This window comes from Miscanthus floridulus, chromosome 9, assembly GCF_019320115.1.
Source record: "Miscanthus floridulus cultivar M001 chromosome 9, ASM1932011v1, whole genome shotgun sequence".
NCBI lineage: Eukaryota > Viridiplantae > Streptophyta > Magnoliopsida > Poales > Poaceae > Miscanthus > Miscanthus floridulus.
In genome coordinates, this window is record NC_089588.1 from 124,971,286 (window position 1) to 124,998,896 (window position 27,611).

General features: G+C 41.9%; 1 protein-coding gene across 1 annotated transcript; it reads left to right on the forward strand.

Annotated features, from left to right (window-relative positions):
• On the forward strand, positions 1 to 27,611 carry LOC136480838 (probable glutathione S-transferase GSTU6). The gene is made up of 3 exons (XM_066478277.1): positions 1 to 330; positions 5,118 to 5,327; positions 27,444 to 27,611. The coding sequence occupies exons 1-3, from the start codon at positions 1 to 3 to the stop codon at positions 27,609 to 27,611; spliced, it is 708 nt and encodes a 235-aa protein (XP_066334374.1).

Here is a 27,611-nt window from a genome sequence, read left to right on the forward strand (position 1 = left end):
ATGGCCGGCAAAGAAGACCTCAAGCTGCTCGGCTCGTCGGTGAGCCTGTTCGAGATCCGTGTGCGCATGGCGCTGATCGTGAAGGGGGCGAGCTACGAGTACATCGAGCAGGACCTCTTCAACAGGAGTGAGCTCCTCCGCAGGTCCAACCTGGTGCACAGGAAGGTTCCCGTGCTTATCCACAACGGCAGGCCCATATGTGAGTCGCTCATCATTGTGCAGTACATCGACCAGGCACTTGGCCGCAGTACCGCCCAGCCTGCTATTCTTCCTGCAGTTCCTTATGACCGCGCCATTGCTATCTTCTGGGCGGACTACATTGACCACAAGGTATATATACCGGTCTTCTTTTTAGCATTATATATACCGGTCTTTAAACAAGCATACTACTGTTAAACTGTTTTTGATGTGGTTTTGTACATTGCAGGGTTCTTTAATTGCTTATTTTATATAAATATCTACATACAAATATCAATTTCTGAGACGTTTACTTTTCCCTAGATGTTGATAATCAAAGACAGTCCACACCAATCGCTTGTAGAAATGACATTTCCGTGGCTGTTGGTGCTACCAACTGTACCTAAAATTGGCCGCCATTTATAGAGCGGTTAGAAATGTGACCTGCCTATAAAAATAGGTGCAGCAAAAAAATGTATGATTTCCAACTTAAATCAAATGACGACTAACTATGTATATCAAACATGTTAGTTTTCGTTTTATACTTCCTCATTTGAAATTCTTTAGGGTCATGAAAATATGTTTTGAAATGATAGATTATAAAATTGTTTTCTCTGAATTTTCCAAACGGTCTAAAATAACAAATGCCGTAAACCAAATTACTAGGGCCCGACGAGATCTAGAACTTAGTAGAATTAAACTTTTCTTCATTTGAAACCATTTAGAGGCTAAATATTGAGTACAAGATTCTTGAAATTAATACAAGAGGGTAGCATCCTATACTTGCAACACGCGATGCTTCCCAGGCGTGCTTCTACAGGTATTAAAAAAATTGTTTGCTACTTTTTATAGCCAATTTTAAATTATTGGAAAACAATTTTTATAGGCGGGACACATTTCTGCTAGCCTCTAGAAATCAACTTACTGAAGCAGTTGATAACTTGACCCGCTTCGAGGAATCGATTTCTATATATATATATATATATATATATATATATATATATATATATATATATATATATATATATATATATATATATATATATATAATCGTTGATTTCTGGAGAACCTTGAGTAGAGGTGGTTGTTATAAGTTATAACCGCCTCTACAAAGTGAATCTGATAGCCTATACAAACAATCCTGTAGTAAAAGTAATTTTAATCTAAGATTAATTATTCAATTCGTCAAGTAAATCAAGCCCGTATCGTTATATCACACCTTCTTTTGAGAACTATATAGGCCATCTTGTAGTACCTGTCTTGTGAGTGTGCATGCATGTATACTAAAATCATACTCTTGTTGTGGGACCTTTTAAAAATTAAAATCGTTGCATATATGAGTTAGTTCTACATATTCTTGCACTGATTCTTGTAAAAAATGGTCATGGCAATAAAAGAATTCAATAAAAACTAAAAGAATTAGATTGAATTATAGGATGATGGAACGACAAAGCAAAGAACAAGATATGCATGAATTTTATATTTCTTATATATTATTAAAAATAGTAATTGCGTTTAATGTAGGTGATGTGAATGGCTTGCCATAGTAGGCTGAAAGTTAGTGGCGTGACGTGGTATTAGTGGGAGATAATGTGAATAGGTAGTGAGAATTGATGTGGATGGCTTGTAGGTTGAGATAAAATTTGTAGTAGTGTTTAGAAATCTAAGATAGTAGAAGCATACCTGCATTTTGCTCAGGGAGTCGTAGATATGTTGAAATGATATTATTATATTACTTATATTTATTTACACAAATGACTAAATATCATAATGCATGTTAGTGAATGGTGTGGGATGATGTAGCTTGTTGACATGAATAGCTTGAATGAATGGATAATCATGTGGTAGTGGAAGGCAACATGGACAACTTGCATGGCGAGATAAAATGCTAGTGGAGATTGAAAATATATGATATATATAAATATATAAATACAGATACAGATACAAATATAGATTAAGACAAATATATATTAATCTTTGCATGTGTACTAAGATTTGCAAAAAGAAAAGGAGCTAGTAGAATAGTTATTATTAGAGAAGCCATACATGCATTTTCCAATCTTACATAGTGACATTTATAAATCAAGGACTTTTTTCAAGCTCTTATGTTAATAATCACAGGGACAAAAGTAAATAAATGGTAAAATATAATAACAGATTCATCTAACTTGACTACTTCAATCAAGGGTGGTGCTAAGGATTTTGCACACTATGCACACATCGAAGAACTCTAGGTTTACACACACAAAACAGAAGTATAATCTCTATTCATGCCTCTATAAATCGATTAACACAGGTGGTATCTTAAAATGCCTGTCTCTATTATTAATGCCATTTAAAAAAACAAAAAATGATTGCCTAGTTTCAAATCCACAATCTTTCACATAAACAACAGCCATTTACTACTGCACTTCAAACTCATTTGTGAGACGCTATCTTTTTTGTTATTTCATAATCTTGTATTGAATATTTTAGCCTCTTAGTGATTTCAAATGAAAAAGGCAGTGTCTCCATTCAAGATTGTTTGAAAATTTCAATAAATTGAATGTGAAATTTGAGAATCCTAAAGTTTGATGTAGATCATCTGAACATTCAAGATTGTTTGAACACTTTAAAAAGTTTCAAGTAAAATATATCAACTAAATAATTGCGGACTGCGTCGAGGTCCAAAAGTTTTGTATAAAGTTAGTCTTTATCTGATTTCATACTTAAAGTTATTATTTTTTTTGGGCTAAGTATTTTCAGTGGCGAGCTCTTAGAATGACCAGTTCTATTAATCGATTTTTAAAGGCAGACACTTACATGCTTATCTTTGTTAATCGATTAATAGTGGCGGGCACGAGGCCCACTTCTATAAAAGTTGATTATTAAAGCGTTCACCTTACTATAACCACCTCTAAAAATGATTAACAGAGGTGGACGTTCGCCTAGAGGCCGCCTAACCATTTGTGGAGGTTGTCCCTAGATTTGCTTGTCTTTGTTAATCAAATAGGTTTCTCCTAAAATCCTTTTTGTATAAGTGACTTATCTCTGCAATTTGCATATGAAATATATATCTCTAGTAGCACATTTAAATTGTGGTGGTAGCTATTCCCATAGGCCACACACCAAGTGTAAGCATAAAAACAATGTGGAAGCTCAATATGTTAGTGTTAGCATAAATTGATTTAACCAAAATAAACAACTTTCATATATGCTTGGCATAAATAAGTTGTTCATGTGCTAAATAGAGCAAACCCACCTTTCACCATGTTTGCTACTTATACCTTGCAAAATGTTTGCCTACTCTCTATTTTAAACCTTTCCTGTTCTCCTGATGATACGAGAACTTGTATACTTTCATTTCTGTTATCTTTTACTTTTCTAACCATAGCCCTTCATACGTAGCCAAGCCAGCTATATACTCATACACAAGCTAGCACATGCTGAACCGTGAGACATGCATGACATTCCAAGCACTATTCATGCCTTTTTACTGTCACTTATTACTGCATAAGTTTCTTGATCTAGCACTCACATTAATTACCGCACCAAAGTGAAAGGCCTCAAACGCATGCAAGCATTTATTTAATTACCACTGATCTCAATGCACAGCAACGTACACATGCATGCACCTTTTATGACTAGAAATGGTACAATATGTGAATGTTTCTTCTACAAAACAGTCAACATCACAATGATTCCTTTGAAAGCTAAGGGAGAGGAAGAGTATTTGAACTTAATTCTTCTTCTTATTCTTTAATTCTAACAACCATCAGACAAATGCATTTAATAATAATAATTGTTACCATATTTACACGGGCCATATTTTAATTAAAATAATTTAGCATTTTGCCCCATCCCTAACCCATATCTTTATGAAAAGAATACCAAAATTTCTCAAATAAATTATTCCAAATTACCCTTTCAGCCGTTGTCAATATACACTGGACGGAAAAAAGTAACTGAAGGTACATACATGCATGATATATCTGACCATGGACATGGAGGTCTCATATACATGCATGCATGTAGAGAGAGCAATGAACATATTAATTGTTTCCATGTCAAACACATAGCTCAAGTTAAGATTTTGACTAAACATGTGGAAAATACAGAAGAAGCGTCAAGTGTGACGCAAAATGGATCAGGAAAACCTTGAATGATAGGCATACAGAGTAATTATGGCGAAAGTAGTCTATAAGAACAAGTAACTAAAGATGAACAATGTATCGGTATGAGTACTCTATTAGAATATGAACAAATTAGAGAGATCACAAAGAAGCAATTTTAATTACCGTGGCCGACTAGGTAATTAACAAATTTGAACAGCAAAATACTAATTAAATGTACGAGGTTATCGATGTGAATTAGAACTTCTAGGTTTAACATTTGGCTCAGATGATGGAGCTGTATATATATACAAGCTATAACAAAGATCATGTGTATAGTCGCTAGCTAGCCACGTCTACCTTATTGTTCACATGCACAAAAAACAATTATACTAGACCGGGGCATCAACATGAGTGGCCTTGACTCATTTTGTATCTGGCATGTGTTTAATATATCCATGATGTCCACATCCCATGATCAATAACTTATAAATGTTTCTAAGGAGACTCCCTCTCAACTCACTTGGTGCTTGGAACTCTTTATTAATACACGCGGCTGCGTAGACAATGAATCCGTTTACAATCTTGTTATTTTTTTTAATGAGAAAGCATTTTTTTAACTCAAGATACTTAGAGCATCTCCAACTCCAATAGTTCCCAAAAAAGCAATTGGCAAATCAATGAGTTTTACAGGTGGCTAAAAAAAGTTGGGAGCATATTCATTGGGTTCCTCTAATATTTTCTAAAATATTGATCCTAAAATATAGAAGATAATTTTTACATCAGGAATCCAACACTATTTCTAAATCAAGTATCTTGATAATTTATTATATATTGTTCATTTTACAGATGTTGCCTGACTGGCTCGGGATCATGAGGGCGAAAACTTCGGAGGGGAGGCTGTTGAAGGCTAAACAGTCATCGGCAAAGATGAAGCTTTTACAGGAGGAAGCTTTCACCAAGTGTTCCAATGGAAAAGCCTTCTTCGGAGGCGATTCCATTGGGTACCTCGACCTTGCTCTCGGGTCATACCTAGTTTGGTTCAAAACTCTGCGCAAGGTCTTTGTTGGATATATTATGGGTTTGTAAAACTCTATGGTACGTAACATTAAGCGTTGTATGGTTTAAAACCGTATGGGATTTTGACTGAACGTTTACTTGGCTTATTTGGTTGGAAATTATTCATCTCAATTGAGAAGCTGAGAAAAGGACAAAGGAGTGCCACACGCGCGCGTCGCTGCCAGGCTGGGGCACGGGTGCGGGGCGAGGCCGTGGGCATGGCGAGGCAGGCGGGCGGCGAGCGGGCGTGGCCAAGTTTTGCCACTTAATCCACATAATCACTGGAGTTTCTCTCCTTTATGGTGGAGGCGAACTGATTGCGCCAGTTACCGTCTCCTGGGATCCTCCGTAGCCTTTCTCCCTTTCCGTCCCAGCCATAAATCTAAAATCCTCGGTCAGTCTTTGTCCCTTTTGCTTCGCTTCTAAGAGAGACCATATCTTAGCCGCCTTTGGGCTTTCCCCGTCCCGTACCTCTGTGCGCATAGAGCAGCGGGAGAGCAAGTGCCTCCGGAACCCTCGTCCGCCTACGAACCTTGCACGTGGTGTGCAGCGATTAGTGTTTTGGGGAGCGATTCCGCGACTGCTTGTTCGACATCTTCTTCCTCGCAGAACCTGTCTTCTTCCTGGTGATCCGTTCGTGCGGCGATTAGGTTTTTGGGGAGCGATTCCATGACTGCTCGTTCGACATCTTCTTCCTCACGGAACCCGTCTTCTTCCTGGTGATCCATTCATGGGACTGCACTGTGAACACCGTCCTACATCGACTGTGGTCCATGACTTCGAGCAACGCACTATATCGACTAGTGCAAATGGAGCCTCCGATGCTCTCGGCATGGGACCCTCTGCTGGGTACAATCTTATCTCTGTGGTTACCGCACTTTGCGTTCTTACTGTATCGATCTGTATGTCTGAAAGGTCCCTGTTTGGTTTTGGTAATTGAGTGACAACTTAGGTGGACTAATTGTGTTTATGTGAGATATACAGGTGATTAGTCCACAGGTACATGTGTATGAGCAACATATGCCATGGAGGTGAAAATGGCTTGGAGATGTTGCAAAGCTCACACATGTGATGATGAAGGAGCTTATTGCACATGAGACATGACATTGAGTCATGTGATCAAGGTGGAGAAGATCAAGACAAGACTTGGCTTGATGGACCGGTTGCAAGCATGAAGGGCAAGTCGAAGGCTTTGGAGTGATGGACCGCGTGGCAGTGAAGCTTGAGCAAGACTTGGCGCCGATGGACGATGGCAACGGTGAAGAGCAAGTAGAGTCAAGATCGATGAACCAATATGATCATGTGATGATATGAAGTGGATCATATCATTGTTGATCGTGTTGGTGCATGTGTTGCATCGACATTGGAGGAGATGGAATGGAATGCGCAAGGCAAAGGTATAACCTAGGGCATTTCATTTCACCGGTCATAGGTGAGTAGAGAAGTTTATGACCAGGTTTAGAATAGATGGCCGTACTATCAAGAGGGGCAAACTTGTTTGCATATCGGTCATCTAGTGCCACTCGAGTGATCTAACTTTGCATTGTCGCTAGGATCGAGTGGCGTGGCAAGTTGAGTGGCTAACATCCTTTGGGAAATGATTGTGAAAATGCTAACACACTTACACATGGTGGTGTACACTTGGTGGTGTTGGCACATTTACAAAGGAGGTGATTCGACGCTTTCGGGAAAATGGAATGCCTATTTTCTATTGCGCCGGATGCAAGTTCTTGTGGTTAGCACATTGGAGCAAGGGTGAAGAAGTTTGAAGTGAAAATGAGTTGGTCACGAAGACGCTGGCGTTGGTCAACTGACTGGACGCTGGATCTGAATGCACCGGACGCTGGCAGGCTACGTCTGGTCAGGCTGACGTACAATGACGCAGAAGCTGGAGTGTGACCGGACGCTGGCTGCGTCCGATCAAGTGTGACCGGACGCGTCCGGTCGAGGTCGGTACCTTACTAGAAACGACCGGACGCTGGGGGTTCAGTGTCCGGTCAGTTGAAAGCTGCTGCGTCCGGTCAGGTCAAGTGACTGTTGGAATCGGGACACGTGGTCGTCTGCGAGCGACCGAACGCTGAGGTCCAGCGTCCGGTCAACACGACCGGAGCGTCCGGTCAGCCCGACCGTTGTCCAGTGAAGGGGTAACGGCTAGTTTAGCCCTTGGGGCTATAAATAGAAGTGGCCTTCGGCCATGGCTGGTGTGGAGCACCTTGGGGGACTTTGTGTCCATGCTTGAGAGTGCTTAGGAGCCCTCCATCTCACACATACTTGATAGCGATCATCCGATTGTATGAGTGAGCGATTCTAGTGCGATTGCATCGTGAGGTTGCATCGAGTGGCACTAGGTGATCGAGTTGCAAGCCGGTGGTGCTTGTTACTCTTGGAGGTTGCCACCTCCTAGACGGCTTGGTGGTGGTCTCCATCAAAGCGCGCAAGAAGCTTGTGCGGCGCTCCGGAGAAGTGCTTGTGAGGGGCACTTGTGCTCACCCCGCGGGAGCCGCGAAGAGCAACTCTAGTAAAGCATGTCATTGAGCTACCCTCACTCAAGGGGTAGGTTCTTGCGGCGCCCGACGTGCGGGCTTAGCGGGTGATGCTAATTAGCCGCCGAACCACCAAGTGAGCGGTCGACACAAGGGGGACTAGCGTGTTGGCAAACACGTGAACCTCGGGAGAAAAATCATTGTGTCAACCTTGTTCTTCCCGTTGGTTTGCATCCCCATTACACAAGCTTGCAATTATTTCTATACATATTAAGCTTGTGTAGTTGCTCTTGTAATTAGATAGCTTGTGTAGCTTGCTAATTATCTTCTTGCTTGTGTAGCGTAGAAGTAGATCCCTTGCGTGGCTAATTTGGTTTGTGTAACCTTGTTAGTCACATTGCTTAGTTTGTGTAGCTAAGTATTTGCGCTCTCTAATTTGGCATTGGTTGCCTTGTTATTGAGCATTGCTAGTGAGCTTTGTTAGCTTTGTGCTTTTGCTTACTAGCATGTGTAGGAGCTCTCTTGTTGCTTAAAATACTAGTGGCATAGGTTGGTGTAACCTTGCTCCTAGAATTGTTTAGGAGAGCTCTAACTAGCCCGGCACCTTTGTTGCATAATTGTTATCTTTGCAAGGTGCTAGTGAACATATATAGTGGGGTATAGTCTTGGCTAGACCGATAGTTTTAATTCCGCATTTGTATCGGTTAGCCGACGCGATTAAATTTTAGAAAAGACTATTCACCCCCCTCTAGTCCGCCATCTCGACCCTTCAATGTCATGTCTGCATGTGTAGCATTCGTTAGAGATATACACATGCACATATATGTCGTCACGAACCTGCTGATGTTATATTTCTGGATTAAATTGACCATGAAAATGCCTAATTATCTAACAATCCAAAAACCTAATCTTAGGCAATTTTCTGTCAGCAGTTTTGCTGCTACTTTGCAGCTAAATAATTTTGATGGTAAGAATTTCATGATATGATGTGCCAAGATGGTATTGTGGTTGACTGCGATGAATTGCTATCACGCCGCATAGGGGAAGCCTGAACAGTTTACTCCTGAGGAGCAAAAGTTCTTGGCTGTCGATAACCTATTTCGAGGCACTGTGATTAATGCACTTCATCCTAAGTATGAGAAAAATTACATATCTTGCACATCAGGCAAAGAGTTATGGGATGCTCTTGAGGCAAAGTTTGGAGTTTCTGATGCTGGCAGTGAGCTGTACCTTATGGAGCAGCTGTATGAATACAAAATGGTTGAAAACCATTCTTTAGTGGAATAGGCTCATGAGATACAGGCGCTAGCAAAGGAACTAGAATATTTTCTATGCCTGTTGTCCGACAAGTTTGTGGCCGGCGGTATAATCGCTAAGCTGCCACCTTCTTGCAGGGATTTTGCTACTTCTCTAAAACACAAGAGACAAGATTTAAGCGTGGTTGAGCTTATTGGATCTCTTGATGTTGAGGAGAGGGCGAGAGCAAAAGACAACCGTAGAAAAGGAGTTGAGTCTTCCGCTGCCATTATGGTGCAGAAGAAAAACTCATTTGCATTTCGTAATAAAAAGAAGAAGAATATGCAAGAGAACAACAATACAAAGCCTAAGCAAACTGTACATTTTAAGAAGAAAAACAACAAGAAAGGTGGAGGTTGCTTTGTTTGCAGGAGTGATGAGCATTGGGCAAGTGCGCGCCCAGACCGCAAATATAAGCAAGAAAAGAAATTAGCAAACATGGTGATTAGCAAGACTGGAGGAGGAACATCTGGGTATGGTAATTCTTTACCTTTCGTTCTTTCAGTTTGTCTTTCACCTGAGTGGTGGATGGATAGTGGTGCTAATATTCATGTGTGTGCTGATGTTTCTTTATTTACTTCCTATGAGGCTAGCAGGACTAGAACCTTGTTGATGGGAAACGGTTTGCATGCGCGTGTTCTTGGTACTGGTACGGTCGTTCTAAAGTTTACTTTGGAAAAGATGGTGCTATTAAAGAACGTATAGCATGTCCCCTCCATCAAGAAGAATCTTGTTAGCGGTTCTCAAATATGTCGCGATGGCTTTAAAATTGTGCTTGAGTCCAATAAGTGTGTTGTGTCGAGACATGGAACATTTGTTGGAAAATGTTATGATTGCGGAGGCTAGTTTCGCTTATCTTCGCTTGATGATGTGTGTAATAAAGTAGTGAACAATGTTAATATTTGGGATGAGTCGAATATATGGCATTCATGACTTTGTCAAATTAATTTTGGCTGTCTCACGCGGCTTGCAAATCTGAATTTAATCCTAAATTTTAACTTAGCCAAAGATTCTAAGTGCCAGGTGTGTGTGCAATCGAAGCAACCACGCAAGCCTCACAAGGCTGCTGAGGCGAGGAACTTGGCACCATTAGAACTCGTTCATTCTGATTTATGCGAAATGAATGTCGAATTGACTAAAGGCGGTAGACAATACTTTATAACATTTATAGATGATTGTACTAGATTTTGCTACGTGTATTTATTGAAAACTAAAGATGAAGTATTGCATTATTTTAAAGTCTATAAAGTTGAGGTAGAAAATCAACTTGAGAAGAAAATCAAACGTTTGTGGTCCAATCGCGGGGGAGAATATTTCTCAAATAAATTTTCTTAGTTTTGTGCGGTGCATGGAATTATTCATGAGAGGACGCCACCATACTCAACACAGTCCAATGGGGTTGCAGAGAGAAAGAACCACACTCTAACTGATTTGGTTAATGCAATGTTAGAGACTGCGGAACTATCTAAGAAATGGTGGGGTGAGGCTATATTGACAGTGTGTCATGTCCTGAATAGAGTGCCCACAAAGATCAAAAAAATTACACCATTCGAGGAATGGGAGAAGAAGAGATCAAATCTCTCTTCCCTGTGAACTTGGGTAGTTTAGCAAAGGTGAATGTGCCAATAAACAAAAATCGAAAGCTTGGACCAAAGACTGTTGATTGTGTTTTTCTTGGTTATGCTATTCACAGCGTGGGTTATAGATTTTTAATTATAAATTCTAGTGTTCTTGAGATGGCTGTTGATACAATCATGGAATCTAGAGATGCTACATTTTTTGAGAATGAGTTTCCCATAAAAAATGCACCTAGCACGACTGGTCATGAATTTATAATTCCCCATGAGCTTGAAAATTGTACTCCGATAGAACAAATTGAGGAACCCTATATGCAAAATCCTGAGGAGGATGACACTATAGTCACTAGAAAAAGTAAGACACAAAGGACTGCAAATCTTTTGTTGATGACTATATTGTGTACCTTGTGGATGACAAACCAATGACCATTGAAGAGGCATATTCCTCTCCTGATGCTGACTTATGGAAGGAAGCAGTACAGAGTGAGATGGATTCTGTTATGTCTAATGGAACTTGGGAAATTGTTGATCGTCCTTATGGGTGCAAGCCTATAGGGTGCAAATGGGTGTTCAAGAAAAAGCTTAGGCCTAATGGTACTATCGAGAGGTACAAGGCAAGACTAGTGGCCAAGGGTTATACTTAAAAGGAAGGTGAGGATTTCTTTGATACTTATTCACCGGTTGCACGATTGACTACAATTTGAGTTTTGCTTTCCCTGGCAGCCTCCTATGGTCTTATCGTTCATCAAATGGACATTAAGACAACTTTCCTAAATGGAGAGTTAGAGAAGGAGATCTATATGGATCAGTCGAATGGGTTTGTAGCAAATGATCAAGAAAACAAGGTGTGTAAATTATTAAAGTCATTATATGGCCTAAAACAAGCTCCTAAGCAGTGGCATGAGAAGTTTGACAAAACTTTAACATCTACTAGTTTTGTTGTGAATAAAGCTGACAAATGTGTGTACTATCGGTATGGTGGGTGAAAGTGCAGCTAGCCCTTTAGTGGGTTTTGGATGATTGAATGACAGCATGATTAAAGGACTAACCCGTTTACTAAGTGTGAACAGGTAATAGGTTATCTCACAGGTACTTAATGAAAGCCAAAATGACGTGTTGTTGTATAAACAATCTAGTTCAAGCACAAGACAACAATGCAAATGGAATTCATGTGAAGGCTTATTTCTTGTGGGATTTCCATGTACTATGTGAAAGCAAGCTCATGATTATTAGTTAATGAGACATGAGGGATTGCATATGGAATGGTCTCATATTTGAAGCTTGCTAAATTAAAATAAAAAAGGTAACAATACATATGAATGGATGATTCAAAACAAGATGTGACTTGATGGCTTGAGATGGTGAAGATAGCAAGGAAAGGCTTCGAGGTACTAAACAAGGGTGAAGGGCAAGCGATGGCTTGGCGGCCGAAGAACCTAGCTAGGGTGAAGAAGAAAGTACTTGCATTTAGTTGAGGTACTAATCAAGCTAAAGATGGTCATATTGATGTGAAGAATCAAATCTATAATGAAGTATTTGATGGAAGTGACTTGATACATTTGGGATTATTCAAATTTGATGAATGAATCAAGTCACATGCTCAAGATGGCTATGCTCAAGTGAAAAGATCAACATCAACATGTTAAGCACCCTTACTTGATGAAAGATTGGAAGGGACGGCATCGATTCAAAAGAAATCAACTCAAGTGGTATAAATTCATTTTTGATTTTGATCTTGAGTTTAATAGGTATGCCGTACTACTAAGAGGGATGCATCATGTTGATAGATAATAGTTTCATTAAGTGCTCAAGCCAACCCATATGAGGTTTGATTATTTGAGCGACAAAAGTGCTAACTGATTTCTTGCTGGTCTGGCAATACCTGGACATGTCCGGTATTCATACCGGACTGTGTCCAGGTATTTGTCCAGCAGCTGTGAAATTATTGTTCTCGGGTTGGTTCATCAGGAGTTCCGACATAGGATCGGGAGTTCCGACGGTCGGGAGTCCCGACATGGGTCGGGAGTTTCCGACATGTCTCGCACTTCTACTAGACTTGGAGGTTTTCATGTCTAGGTCATACCTGGACCATGTCCGGTTATTTCATACCAGGACCATGTATGGTATGGATGACCAGAAGCCAACTGGCTTAGTTTTCAAAAGCCTTGAGGGTCGGCGTCCGACTGATCGGATTCCAACGGGAGAGTTCCGACATCGACTCGGGAGTCCGACACTCTCACTAACTTTAACTCAGTTACATTGTTTTTCAAATTACTGAGGGTCGAGGGTTCCGACTTTGAGTCGGAGAGTTCCGACGGTCAGAAGTCCCGGCGATTCTTCGGAGTTCCGACGCCTCACAACATCACTGTAACTTAGTTACCGTGGTTGCCGGTGCGTCATACCGTGAAGTGGCCGGTATGCTACAGACGTGTCCGGTATTGCAATGGCTATAAAATAGCTAGTTTTTCAAGGGGGCTATAAATACCCCCCAAGCCTCCACCTTTGGAGGCTGCTGATTCTGCTGAGATAGGACACACGTTTTTTGAGCCATGCCAACTCTCCTAAACCCTCTCTTTAGTGAGTGTGTGATCCAAATTGCAAATCAATTTGTGGGTTGAGAAAGAATTTGAAAAAGAGAGCAAGCCACCACTTGAGCACTTGTGCATATTGTCAATCTCGTGATTCGCATTTGTTACTCTTGGACTCTTCGGTCCTAGACGGCTAGGCGTCGCCGGAGAGCAACCGAGAGATTGTGGTTGCTTCGGAAAGTTTGTAACGGTCGATTCCGCCGCCTCGGAATCAATTTAGTGGAAGGAGGAAAAGGAGTTGGAAAAGACTCCGACTAGAGTGACCTTCATGGTACCCTCTAGGGCTGACCTTCGCTGGGTCGCCCGCAGCCCCCTCAACGGAGAGTAGGACTCGAACAAGTCCGAACTTCGGTAAAACAAATATCGTGTCTAAATTCGCATTTCATTTGATATTTGTGTTGCTCTAGCTGTGCTGCAGGTTCTCTGTGTATATTGTCATCTCCATTAGGTGCCTGCATTTTGGTTTGAAGATAGAAATTGAAAGGAGCAAGTTCGGGGTTGATCTGCAGAAATCGTGTATACCGAACACGTCCGGTATTCATACCGGACACGTCCGGTATTTCCTGCCTGCACTGAAAATATTTATTCTCTGTTCTAACTTGGTGTTGTCAGGGTTGTAGCCTTCTAGATATATTCTTTATACCTTGTTTACTTTGTGGCTAACTTGTGAGGGGTGGTAGTACTCTTAATTTGGAGTTTCCATTTTGGAAACTCCCCTTTCTAATTGTTTCCGCATTTAAAGGTGTAAATTTTCAGAAACGCCTATTCACCCCCCTCTAGGCGGCATCCTAGGTCCTTTCAATTGGTATCAGAGAGAGGTTCTCACCTAAAGCTTCACCGCCGTGAGAAAAGGATGTCGACGCCTATCGAGTTGGAGCCGGTGCTTCTCCAAAATGATGGTTCAAACTTTCTACCTTGGTCAATACATGTACTCAATGCTTTTAGAGATATTAGTCCTCTTGTTGAGCATATTGTGGATGCAAGCATATCTCTTTCTATAGTTGATTGGAGCAACTACAAAAATTTGTCAAAAGAGGAAGAGATATATGTGCAACTCAATGCTCAAGCTATTAATATTATTTTGAGTACATTGAGTGTAGAGGTTCAAGATGAGGCAATCTTCAATGGACAACCACCTCCGGAGAGTGCTCATATCATTTGGACTAGACTTTTTGATTTGTATGGAAAATCCAAATGTGATGATGCACTTGAGATCGAGTCAATGGAAAGTATGTCCATTGTGTCATCATACAGCGAAAGAAGCCTCACAAGACCTCAAGAGCGCCGAGCCGGAGCAAGAAGTGCAAGCAGTGCATGACCAGCTGTCTGCCTGCACATACCGGACGTGTCCGGTATGCCTACCGGACGTGTCCGGTATGGCCGAGGCAGCAGATCAGCAAGCTGCTGTTTGCAACGATGCTCAAGCCCGGTGGCGAACAAGTGATGAGTTAACCTCAATATCTCATGATACTCATCACTTGTGTCTCATGGCTAAGAAAAGCAAGAAGAAGAATAACAAGAAAGATCAAGAAAAGGAGAAAGCACAAGTAGATGATCAAGATAAGAGTGATGTTGAAGTTGAAGACAACTACAACCTTGATCATTTCAACCATAAAGACAAGTTCATCATCATGAAGATAGTTGAAAAGAATGATGAGCTTGAAGAAGAGATTGAGAAGCAAGAGCAATCGCTTCAAAATCAAGAAAAGTTTCTCATCTCCAAATTGCAAGAGCTAAAGGCAATAAATGAGAGGTATGATAAATTGTCAATCGAGCATGCTTTAGTTACTAACTCCTCTTCTAGTGTTTCACAACTAGAGAAGGAAAACTTTGAGCTCAAGGCAAGGCTAGATGAACTATCAAGCAAGTACAATGTGCTACAAGCTAATTATGTTCATCTAAAGTGCTCTCATGAAGAATTAGTAGAATCAAACATTATGCTTGAGGTAGCACATGAGGTTGTGATCACATCAGTAAAATCCTCTCAACCTCTCACACATTTACTCACTAGTACACCGTCTCAATTAAATGTTTCTTGTGCTAATGAGTGTGCTCCCCAAGCAAGCCAATCTTCGGTTGAAGCTAAATCTTATAGAAAACATAGAGCTCAAAGAAGAAGTGCAAAGATTAAAGAAAGATATGATTCGGTTGAAGGGTAAGGAGAAAGCACAACCTTCTCAAGATAACCGTGATAACATGGTGAAGAAGCTTGAGAAGGGTTCAAACCTTGCTTCCTCCAAAGCCCAACAAAAGAATCACATCTCAAGCAAGGCCAACACAACCAAAAGCAAGAAACATGGAAAAAGGATGTGCTATGGTTGTGGATTGTATGGACATGAGTGGGCTATATGTCCACACAAGAGTTGGGTCGACAAGGTTGAAGCCGCCAATCAAAAGGCTTCTACCAAGGAGGCCAAGCAAGTGAAGAGTCATGGACAAAGTGCTTGTCTCATGAGCAAGAAATTGGGGCATCCTACCAAGAAATGCCCAATGTACAAAGAAGCAAGAAAGGAAGCCCAAGTTGCAACTAGAAGATGTTATGGGTGCAATGAGATGGGCCACAAGGTTGATAGATGTCCATACAAGCAAAGCAAGCATAGAGCACACAAAGGCCGCATATGCTATGCTTGTAGAAGAAAGGGGCATCTAAGCTATGAATGTCCAAACGGTAAAACTCCTAAGCCAAACACATTTGTTTATAATGATATGCTTTGGAAGACCACAAATGGAGTTAGCACTAGTAAGGTGATGTGTTCACCACTAACTAATGCTAAAGCCATTTGGGTGCCTAAGCACTTGTTGACTAACTCAAAAGGACCCAACAAGAGTTGGGTACCAAAGTGTGCTTAGGTTAATGATGTAGGTACTTGGTGATGAGATGAAATCTTCGGGGTGGTTAAGCAAGCAATTTGATAATATTCACTCAATCTATCAACCAATTCTTATCATAATCCCTTATATGATTGACCCGAAGATAATTCAATGAACATCTCATATATTTCATCCTTACCATTGGTAACAAGTACCTAAACCTTTTAGGATAGTCACTTTGTTCGTTTCGTGTTCTATAGTTCACAAATAGGTACATTTGTGAAATAATGAAAGTGGCTAATTGATTTCACTTGAGATTTATCATGTTTGCCATATGATGCTTTTGATCGCTCTCTAGTAGAGTAATTTATTTGTTGAGATGCTAGTATACAATAAATAAATATTACAGTTAAAACGAAGAATCACAAGCAGCAAATTAATTGGTTCTGTCTTGCACCTATCGGACGTGTCCGGTATTACTATCGGACGTGTCCGGTATGGCCAGGGACAGAAAGTCAGTGTTTCCGTCCTGTGTATTCCGGACGTGTCCGGTATACTACCGGACATGTCCGGTATTGCATGGACCAGAACACTAATTGTGTTGCAACTGAGTATTCGATCCGTACATTTTTCATATATCCCTAACATACTCAGAAGCTTGTGTTTTATCAAATCTAAGTGGATTGTGAGCATCTCTTAAACTCACTTTTAAATATGGCAATCTTATTTGGTTTATGGTCAAAATGAAAATTGTCTCTCAATTTCTTATCAGAATAAAAGTGCTTGTTGAAAGTCATTCAAAATACTTGAAGCACTTATTTAGGGGGAGCTAAATTTCTATTTTGCACCATTGTGGACTAACAAATTTATCTAGCACTCTTTGTAGTCCTTTGGATGAAAAATTGAATTTGTATCAAGCATGATTACTTGGCAATCAAGGTCAACATAAAGATTATCATGCCATGTATCTTCTTAGTGGTATTCTTGTGGGCTCAAGGCAAAGGTATGTTTTTACATACATGTATTGTAAGTGCATCTAAGGCCCTTTACATGTTAGAATGTGCATTTGTGTGACATAGGAGAGATGTTTTTCAAAACCCATAACTAGCATGTGTAGGTAGTGTGAATTTGAAAAACTATTTGAATCTTGGTCTTTGCGACCTAGCCCTGCCATGTGATGATTATAGCTCTCCTTGATAGTTTGATTAGTCTAATCACACATGACATGGCTTCTTAAGTCCATAATCTACTATGTCTCTCTCTCTCAAGCAAGCAAATTATTGATTATGCCATATATTTGGAAAAGAGAAAATAAATTGATGGCATTTGACAAGAAAAGTGATAGTACTCGGTTTGGATCAAGATCATACACCTTTTTGGACTGAGCAACAATAGAGAAAGGGTTTGGAAGAGTGAGAACACATTTTGGAATTATTTGGGCTAGCCCGCGTATACCGGACGTGTCCGGTATGCTACCGGACGTGTCCGGTATGAGCGGGACTATAAAAACAGAGCATACCCCTTCGACCAAAACAGACTTGCCTCCTCCAAATCAACCAGCCGACGCCCTTCTTCCCACCTAGGGCGACCAAGGATTTCACCAAGGAAAAGAGAGAGAGGGAGATTGCATTGGAGAAGGCTTGGATCAAGGATTGAAGGCCCGTGGATTTGGATTTCATATTGCTCTCTCTTCTCTCCTCTCAAGGTACCCTAATCACGGACCTCGTCCGATCTACTTGGTCAATACATGATTTGAAAATTCCTTCGGTCAATATGCTGCATTGGTGATGGAGAAGCAATGCCCAAAGTTTGGTATTAATCCGTGTTGGTTTGAATCAAGGAACCCTGGTTAGGGTTGCTGGTCGCCCATACCGGACGTGTCCGGTATGCTACTGGACGTGTCCGGTATGACCCAGCAGAGCAGGCTCTCTGCTTCCTTTGATTCAAATGCTATCCTAGAATTATATATTAGGCACAATTTCTTCTGTATCTATGTTTTGCAAACCTTGTGACAATGGTGTGTTGAGGTGATTGTAAAACCTTGGATAAAAGAATCTATGTCTAATTACAATTCAAGAATAAGCTATGGGCATGTATCTAAAAATCTTTGGAAATCTTTGGATATAGGACATCAGCCATGAGTGGACGATAGGAGCCAAGGTCCAAGCACAGGCATGATCCAGCACTTGAGAAGTACAAGAAGGCGAGACAGGATATGCATCCTGGATTTCAGCCGACCAGCAGGAGGTCCACCCGGGCTGCCTCTAGTGCAGCAGCTCAGTATGTAGAGGGGTCCAGGAGCTCTTCTTCTAACACAGACATTGATGAGTTCAGAGTGGAGTCTAGAGATGAAAGAAAGAGGAAGAGCACTGACAGAGGATCAGATGGTGACAGCTCAGATGAGGAGCAGGAGATTGAGGAGGAGGAGTCAGTTCCTCCAGTTCAGCACCAGCCTGGTTAGGGGATGCATTATGGTCTTCTTGAGACACGTCTACCCAATGTGCCCTCCTATGTTCCCAGAGTTGACTACAGGGGAAAGGGTATGACCAGGAAGGCTAGAGATGAGCGAAGGGTTGATCTGAGGAGCTTACCTAAGGTTCAGTACGATCACCGCTTCCAGACAGCCTTTCACCTGGACTTCTACTCCAGTGTGATTCTCACCAGGAACCCTGTGATTGTCAGGTCTCAGTGGATTGACTGGCAGTACGTCAGAGAGTTGCAGAAGGCCTCAGTTGATCATGCCATTGCTATTTGCCAGCGCACTGGGGTTTATGAGATCATGGAGTTCCAGCATGACTGGAACACAGAGGTAGTAGCTCAGTTCTATGCTACTCTATTTGTTGAGGAGGATGAGAGGCGGAATGCACTGGATGCTTGAGGGCCAGTGGTACAGTGTTGACTATGATATTTTTGCCACCCATCTTGGCTTCTCAGAGGATGATCTCTAGAGGGACAGGATCCACACCGAGTAGGTGTTACCTCCTGAGCAGCTCGCCTACATGTATCCTCCAGGTGGTGAGAGAGGAGCTGTGGGGAAGGTTCTAGGTCTTCACCCTACCTACAGATACCTGGACAGGATGTTCAGGAAGACTATTGACTGCAAGGGTGGAGACAAGGGCAACATTGCAGATTATTCTAGGAACCTACTCCATAGGATGGCACCTAATGCTTAGCCCTTCAGTGTGTTTGACTTTATTTGGTCTGAGATCAGGAATGTGGGAGAGAGGCCCCTCAAGGGCTGTGGTTTTGCTCCTTATATCATGCATATGATTGAGCAGGTGACTGGGCACACATTCGAGTACGATAAGAGTCACAAGGCCCTGAAGATTATTGCAGATTTGCCTGAGACAGGGTTACCTCCAGCAGGACCAGGAGGAGCAGCAGCAGCACCAGAGGCAGATGCACCTAGGAGTGGTGCACCAGCAGGAGCTTCACCTTCACCACGTGCTCCTTCACGTTCTACTTCACGCCGTGGCAGTCCTCCCTTGCCTATCTGTAGGCTTTTCAGCTCCATATTTGGGATGTGCCGTGACATCCAGACTAGGCAGCAGAAGGAGAGGGAGGCTAGGAGGAAGGACACTCGAACCTTGAAGCAAATTGCTTCTAATCTTGAGCTTGATCCTCCTAGGTCTCCTCTATCAGATGAGGCAGCCAGTAAGCCTGAGACTGAGGAGCAGCAGCAGGCTAGATATGATAGAGAGTATGTTGAGTTCATACAGCAACAGCAGCAGCAGCAGGCACCTGAGCACCCTAACACTCTACCACTTCAGGCTCGTGTGCCTACTCACTCTCAGCCACATCCCAGCACTGCCGACGACTATGAGATTGGTGGAGTGACTTGACAGGTGGTGGCAGCTACTACGGCTCTGGTGGCTACGACCCATCTGGTGCCGGTGGTTCTCATTCGGCTGGTTTTACCCGCTCTGATGACGAAGATGCTGGGAGAGATGATGATGATGATGAGTGATGCCAGAGATTAGTGACAGCTTGTAGCCCCTTTGTCCTTAGTATGTCATTGTTGGACCTTTGTGGTGATAGATGACAAAGGGGGAGAGAGACTGACTAAAGCTTCAGGATAGTTTCATTTGTTTATCTTTGTACCTGAAGATATGTACTGCAGGCTGTAGTTTGTTTTTGAGCTTCATTGATTATATCTTGTGAGAGATGAGACTTATGCTTTATCTATGTATCTCTTGAGACATGATCTTTATCTATATATATCAGTGGTTTCTGGACTTGAGAAGATTTGTAATGAGTGCTATGTATGAATTACATATGTCATATTTATTTTCATAAGGACTATGCATGCTAGAATGAAAATATTTGATGTGATGCGTTTATATTTATTCTTGTGTGATATATCTTGTCATATGCATCACGGTTTCACTTTGTCACACACACATGCACCGCATGGATGCAATGATTTAAGGGGGAGTCTCCTATTTGTTTTAGTATGTGCAATTGACATTTGAGGTCATTTTGTGAATTCTAATCATAAGCACATATTAAGGGGGAGCCTCTCATAAATCATTGAACCCAAAAGTTTAAATGTTTATATCATTTTGTAAGCTTTAATCAAGTTGTCATCAATCACCAAAAAGGGGGAGATTGAAAGTGCAGCTAGCCCTTTAGTGGGTTTTGGATGATTGAATGACAGCGTGATTAAAGGACTAACCCGTTTGCTAAGTGTGAACAGGTAATAGGTTATCTCACAGGTACTTAATGAAAGCCAAAATGATGTGTTGTTGTATAAACAATCTAGTTCAAGCACAAGACAACAATGCAAATGGAATTCATGTGAAGGCTTATTTCTTGTGGGATTTCCATGTACTATGTGAAAGCAAGCTCATGATTATTAGTTAATGAGACATGAGGGATTGCATATGGAATGGTCTCATATTTGAAGCTTGCTAAATTAAAATGAAAAAGGTAACAATACATATGAATGGATGATTCAAAACAAGATGTGACTTGATGGCTTGAGATGGTGAAGATAGCAAGGAAAAGGCTTCAAGGTACTAAGCAAGGGTGAAGGGCAAGCGACGGCTTGGCGGCCGAAGAACCTAGCTAGGGTGAAGAAGAAAGTACTTGCATTTAGTTGAGGTACTAATCAAGCTAAAGATGGTCATATTGATGTGAAGAATCAAATCTATAATGAAGTATTTGATGGAAGTGACTTGATACATTTGGGATTATTCAAATTTGATGAATGAAATCAAGTCACATGCTCAAGATGGCTATGCTCAAGTGAAAAGATCAACATCAACATGTTAGCACCCTTACTTGATGAAGATTGGAAGGGATGGCATCAATTCAAAAAGAAATCAACTCAAGTGGTATAAATTCATTTTTGTTTTGATCTTGAGTTTAATAGGTATACCATACTACTAAGAGGGATGCATCATGTTGATAGATAATGTTTCATTAGTGCTCAAGCCAACCCATGTGAGGTTTGATTATTTGAGCGACAAAAGTGCTAACTGATTTCTTGCTGGTCTGGCAATACCGGACGTGTCCGGTATTCATACCGGACGTGTCTGGTATTTGTCCAGTAGCTTTAAAATTGTTGTTCTTGGGTTGGTTCATCGGGAGTTCCAACGTAGGTCGGGAGTTCCGACGGTCGGGAGTCCCAGCATGGGTCAGGAGTTCCGACGTCTCGCACTTCGACAGACTTGGAGGTTTCACTGTCCTGGTCATACCGGACGTGTCCGGTATTCATACCAGACGTGTCTGGTATGGATGACCAGAAGCCAATGGCTAGTTTTCAAAAGCCTTGAGGGTTGGGAGTTCCGACGTGAGTCGGGAGTTCCAACGGTCAGGAGTTCCGACATGCGTCGGGAGTTCCGACACCTCACTAACTTTAACTCAGTTACATGTTTTTCAAAATTACTGAGGGTCGGGGGTTCCGACTTGAGTCGGGAGTTCCGACGTTCGGAAGTCCCGGTGTTCTTCGGGAATTCCGACGCCTCACAACATCACTGTAACTTAGTTACCGTTGGCGCAGTGTGAGTCATACTGGACATGTCCGGTATGCATACCAGACATGTCCGGTATTGCAACGGCTATAAAACGACTAGTTTTTCAAGGGGGCTATAAATACCCCCAAGCCTCCACCTTTGGAGGCTACTGATTCTGCTGAGATAGACACACGTTTTTGAGCCTTGCCAACTCTCCTAAACCCTCTCTTAGTGAGTGTGTGATCTAAATTGCAAAATCAATTTGTGGGTTGAGAAAGAATTTGAAAAAGAGGGCAAGCCACCACTTGAGCACTTGTGCATATTGTCAATCTCGTGATTCGCATTTGTTACTCTTGGACTCTTCGGTCCTAGACGGCTAGGCGTCGTCGGAGAGCAACCGAGAGATTGTGGTTGCTTTGGAAAGTTTGTAACGGTCGATTCCGCCGCCTCAGAATCATTTAGTGGAAGGAGGAAAAGAAGTTGGAAAAGACTCCGGCTAGAGTGACCTTCGTGGTACCCTCTAGGGCTGACCTTCGCTGGGTCACCCACAGCCCCCTCAACGGAGAGTAGGACTCGAACGAGTCCGAACTTCGGTAAAATAAATATCGTGTCTAAATTCGCATTTCATTTGATATTTGTGTTGCTCTAGCTGTGCTGCAGGTTCTCTGTGTATATTGTCATCTCCATTAGGTGCCTGCAGTTTGGTTTGAAGATAGAAATCGAAAGGAGCAAGTTCGGGGTTGATCTGCAGAAATCATGTATACCGGATACGTCCGGTATTCATACCGGACACGTCCAATATTTCCTGCCTGCACTGAAAATATTTATTCTCTGTTCTAACTTGGTGTTGCAGGGTTGTACCCTCTAGATATATTCTTTATACCTTGTTTACTTTGTGGCTAACTTGTGAGGGGTGGTAGTACTCTTAATTTGGAGTTTCCATTTTGGAAACTCCTCTTTCTAATTATTTCCGCATTTAAAGGTGTAAATTTTTAGAAACGCCTATTCACCCCCCTCTAGGCGGCATCCTAGGTCCTTTCAGTGGGGGTCAAGGAGTTATTTTGTGCTTATATATTGATGACATACTGATCTTTGGATCCAGCCTCAAAGTGATTGAGGAGGTGAAGGAATTTTTATCTAATAATTTTGAAATGAAAGATTTGGGAGAGGCTGATGTTATTCTTAATATCAAGCTTCTAAGAGAAGGTGATGGTAGGGTAACTCTGTTACAATCCTACTATGTGGAAAAGGTGCTGAGTCGCTTTGGGTTTAGTGACTGTGAACCTGCTCCTACACCTTATGACCCGAGTGTGCTATTAAGGAAAAATCAGAGAATAGCAATGGATCAGTTGAGATATTCCCAGATCATTGGTTCGCTCATGTATCTTGCTAGTGCAACAGGGCCTGACATCTCGTTTGTTGTGTGCAAGCTGAGCTAGTTTGTGTCAAACGCAGGAGATGATCACTGGCGTGCTCTTGAGAGAATGATGTGCTATCTAAAAGGCACTATGAGCTATGTTGAAAGGTGCTAGAAGGCTATTGTGATGCCAACTGGATCTCTAATGCGGATGAGCTTTATGCCACAAGTGGATATGTGTTTTCGCTTGGAGGTGGTGCTGTTTCCTAGAAGTCTTGCAAGCAGACTATCTTAACGAAGTCTACAATGGAAGCAGAACTCACAGCATTAGACACCGTTGTCTCTAAGGCAGAGTGGCTTCGTGATCTCCTTGTGGATTTACTAGTTGTTGGAAAACCCATACCAGCTATTTCTATAAACTGCGATAACCAGGCTATGATTACGAAGGTTAACAGTTCTAAGGACAGTATGAAGTCCACAAGGCATGTTAAGAGATGACTAAAATCTGTCAGAAAATTGAGAAACTCTAGAGTAATAGCATTGGACTATGTTCACATGTCTAACAATCTGGCAGATTAGTTCACTAAGGGTCTATCACGCAATGTGATAGAAAGTGCATCGAAAGAGATGGGTTTGAGACCCACATGAAGTTTACTATAGTGGTAACCTGTTCTATGTGATCGGAGATTCCATGAAGTAGGATGGTGAAACAACCTAGTAGTAAATTGTGAGGAAAGATCCTTAGTAAGACTTATTTCTGATGCATTTCTTTCCTTTCTGTAAAGCAGGTTGGTTTTTACCTTAATGTGTTCCAAGTGGCTTGCTAAAGCAAAGATGTCCTACAAAACATCTTTTGAGGAATACACCTATATGAGTCAGACTGCTGGTCATAGTCTATGAGATTTGGTTGATCTCTAAATACTCATGAAAGGCACTAGAGTATGACTTATATGCTTCAAATAGAGGGGATGTCTTTTGCAGCTAAGTATCAGCTAAGGACTTTACTGACATTCACCTCATATAAAACTGTTAATTCAAGGCTTAGTCCATTGTTCAGTTGTGACTGAGTGAAACTATTGCTCTAGATGGATGTTCAACTTAACAGTCTCCATCGAAACACTGGTATATAAAAGAAATGTGGTTCTGAGACTACTTTGTTACAAACCCTAGAGTTTGGTCGGGATTGTTGGATATATTATGGGCTTGGCCCGTATAATATTTAATAAATCAAATAAAACTCTATGATACGTAACATTAAACGTTGTATGGTTTAATACCATATGGGATTTTGACTGAATGTTTACTCAGCTTATTTGGTTGGAAATTATCCATCTCAATTGAGAAGCTAAGAAAAGGACAAAGGAGTGCCACACGCTCGCGCGCGCCGCCTCTTGGCCAGGCCATGGCATGGGCGCGGGCGCGGGCCAGGCCGGGCCGGGCCGAGGCCGAATCCGAGGCCGCTTGCGTGGCGTGGCGTGGCGAGGCATGCAGGCGGTGAGCGAGTGGGCGGGAGTGGTCAGGTTTTGCCACTTAATCCACATAATCACGGGAGTTTCACTCCTTTATGGTGGAGGCGAACTGATTGCGTCAGTTACCATCTCTCCGTTGTCTCCGTCTCCTGGGATCCTCCATAGCCTTTCTCCCTTTCCATCCCAGCCATAAATCTAAAATCCTCGGTCAGTCATTGTCCCTTCCGCTTCACTTCCGAGAGAGACCATATCTGAGCCGTCCTTGGGCTTTCCCCGTCTCGTACCTCTGCGTGCACGAAGCAGCGGGAGAGCAGGTACCTCTAGAACCCTTGTCCGCCTGTGAACCTTGCACGGGGTGTGCAGCAATTAGGTTTTTGGGGAGCGATTCCGCGACTGCTCATTCGACATCTTCTTCCTCGCGGAACCCGTCTTCTTCCTGGTGATCCGTTCATGGGACTACACTGCGAACACCGTTCAACATCGACTGTGGTCCACAACTTCGAGCAACGCACTATGTCGACTAGTGCGAATGGAGCCTCCGATGCCCTCGGCATGGGACCCTCCGCTAGGTACAATCTTGTCTCTGTGGTTACCGCACTTTGCGTTCTTACTGTATCGATCTGTATGTCATGTCTGCATATTGTAGCGTTCGTTAGAGGTATACACATGCGCATATATGTCGTCACGAACCTGCTGATGTTATATTTCTGGATTAAATTGACCATGAAAATACCTAATTATCTTAACAGTCTTTGGCGTGGAGATCATCGACGCAGGTAACACTCCGCTCCTGGCCGCTTGGGCCGCAAGGTTCATCAAAACCGCACTGGCGAAGGAGGTGGCACCGGAGGAGGACAGGATGGTGGCGCATGTCAAGAAAGTTTACAGGGTTGCTACTTCTGCTGCCCTCGAAGTTAATTTTATGGTGCTACCGTATTCGAGCGTTCTTGATCTTATATATATTGTACCGCCTCTGTCTCAAAATAGGTTTCGCTATAGTATTCATGTCGGTCAAACTTTCTCAAGTTTGACTAGATTTGAAGAAAAATATTAGCAATATTTGTATCTAATAATGCTAAATATGTGATATAAATATTAATATTCTCTTGTGTAGATTTTTTTTTGCGAATTACTCCCTTGTGTAATTTGGTTAAAGTTAAAAGCATTACCTTCTCGTTAAGCGAGAACGATACTTTTTTTTGGACTTAGGGAGTTATGCCGAGGAACGTACCTTGTTATACAAAATCTATACCTAATAATAAAGTAGCAAAATTTTAGGCCATTTTTTTGTCCATCCATTTTTTGTCCACCTTCCTCTAACTACCGGACAATGGAGAGTTTCTTCCGTCCGGACTTATATATAACCCATTCTCATACAAATTAGAATAGCTCACGTCTAGCGCGATACCGAGTCCGATTCTAAAGCACTTGATTTCCTCTCTCAAAACTGAGCACTTTGTTATCTAATCCAGTCTAAATAACTCTATTTCTATAATCCTCGATAAGGGTATAAAATTGAGAGAGGTCTCCCATTAGTCATCGACGAACAAACTAATACTTGCGCGTCGGCAAGAAACACTGGTCGACTCTAATAAGATATTAGAATTAATTTTTTTATTTTCAAAGAAAATCACCGAACTCAATATATAACGGCATTTGATAGTGTGGAAATTAAAGTTATAAAATATTTATGTCTAAATATCTTTATGTGCTTTACAATGAGAGAAAAGATCTATCAAGATTATATTTTAATTCACATATTGGTGTCAAGGGCGTCCATACGTATTATTATCGATGGATTCAAATATAACAGAATTGTAAGGGGTGAGAAAGGTGTTAACAGCTTAAAAGTGAAAATAATGGCCCCGTTCGCTTTGTGAAAAGTCGTGGCTGAAAGTACGGTTTGCTGATTTGTTGTGAGAGAAAAACACTGTTTGTTCGTTGAAATAGTAATGCTCATAAGACAAGCGAACAAGACTATGCCTCATTGCAACGCACAGGCACTTTTGCTAGTAATTAATAATGATATAAAAATGAAATAGAATTACACTATTGGCCTTGTGAGGAGGAACGTTCCTTGTTCTCCTCGTATAAAAACTAAAACTGGTCCTTTTTGGATTCTAATTGAGTAGCTGGAGTCGATCTTCTCCCGATTGGATCCAATTTGAACACCGGTTTTTATAAGGAATATATATGCATTTTTCTTTTTGAATCTAGGAATATATATGCATTGGGTACGATAAGTCAACCTCTTCGTCTTCGATCGTGTCTCCATCCAATGCATGCCCACGCACGCAGCCACGCACCATAATAAACATATAATATAATAGAACAGATCTCATCTATCTATCGGCCTCTCTTCCGATCGATCTGGAACCTCGTGACATGGGGGTCGCGGACGACGCATGGGCATCGCTACTGCCTGACGAGCTCCTCCTGGACATCTTCCACTGCATGGAAGCCACCGCCGTCATGAGCTGCGCCGGCGCCTGCAAGCCATGGCAGCTTTCACCAAGTGCTCCAATGGAAAAGCCTTGCTCTCGGGTCATACCTGTTATTGTTCAAAGTTATCCGCAAGTTCTTTGGCGTGGAGATCATCGACGCAGGTAACACTCCGCTCCTAGCCGCCTGGGCAGCAAGGTTCATGGAAACCGCGGTGGCGAAGGAGGTGACGCCGGAGGAGGACAGGATGGTGGCGCATGTCAAGAAGGTTTACGTCATGGCTGCTACTTCTGCCCGCCTCTAA

Coding starts and splice junctions, on each gene's coding strand:
- LOC136480838 (XM_066478277.1), top strand. CDS start 1: ATGGCCGGCAAAGAAGACCTCAAGCTGCTCGGCTCGTCGGTGAGCCTG. Junction 331..5,117: donor CGGACTACATTGACCACAAG/GTATATATACCG, acceptor TTCATTTTACAG/ATGTTGCCTGACTGGCTCGG. Junction 5,328..27,443: donor GGTTCAAAACTCTGCGCAAG/GTCTTTGTTGGA, acceptor GTTATCCGCAAG/TTCTTTGGCGTGGAGATCAT.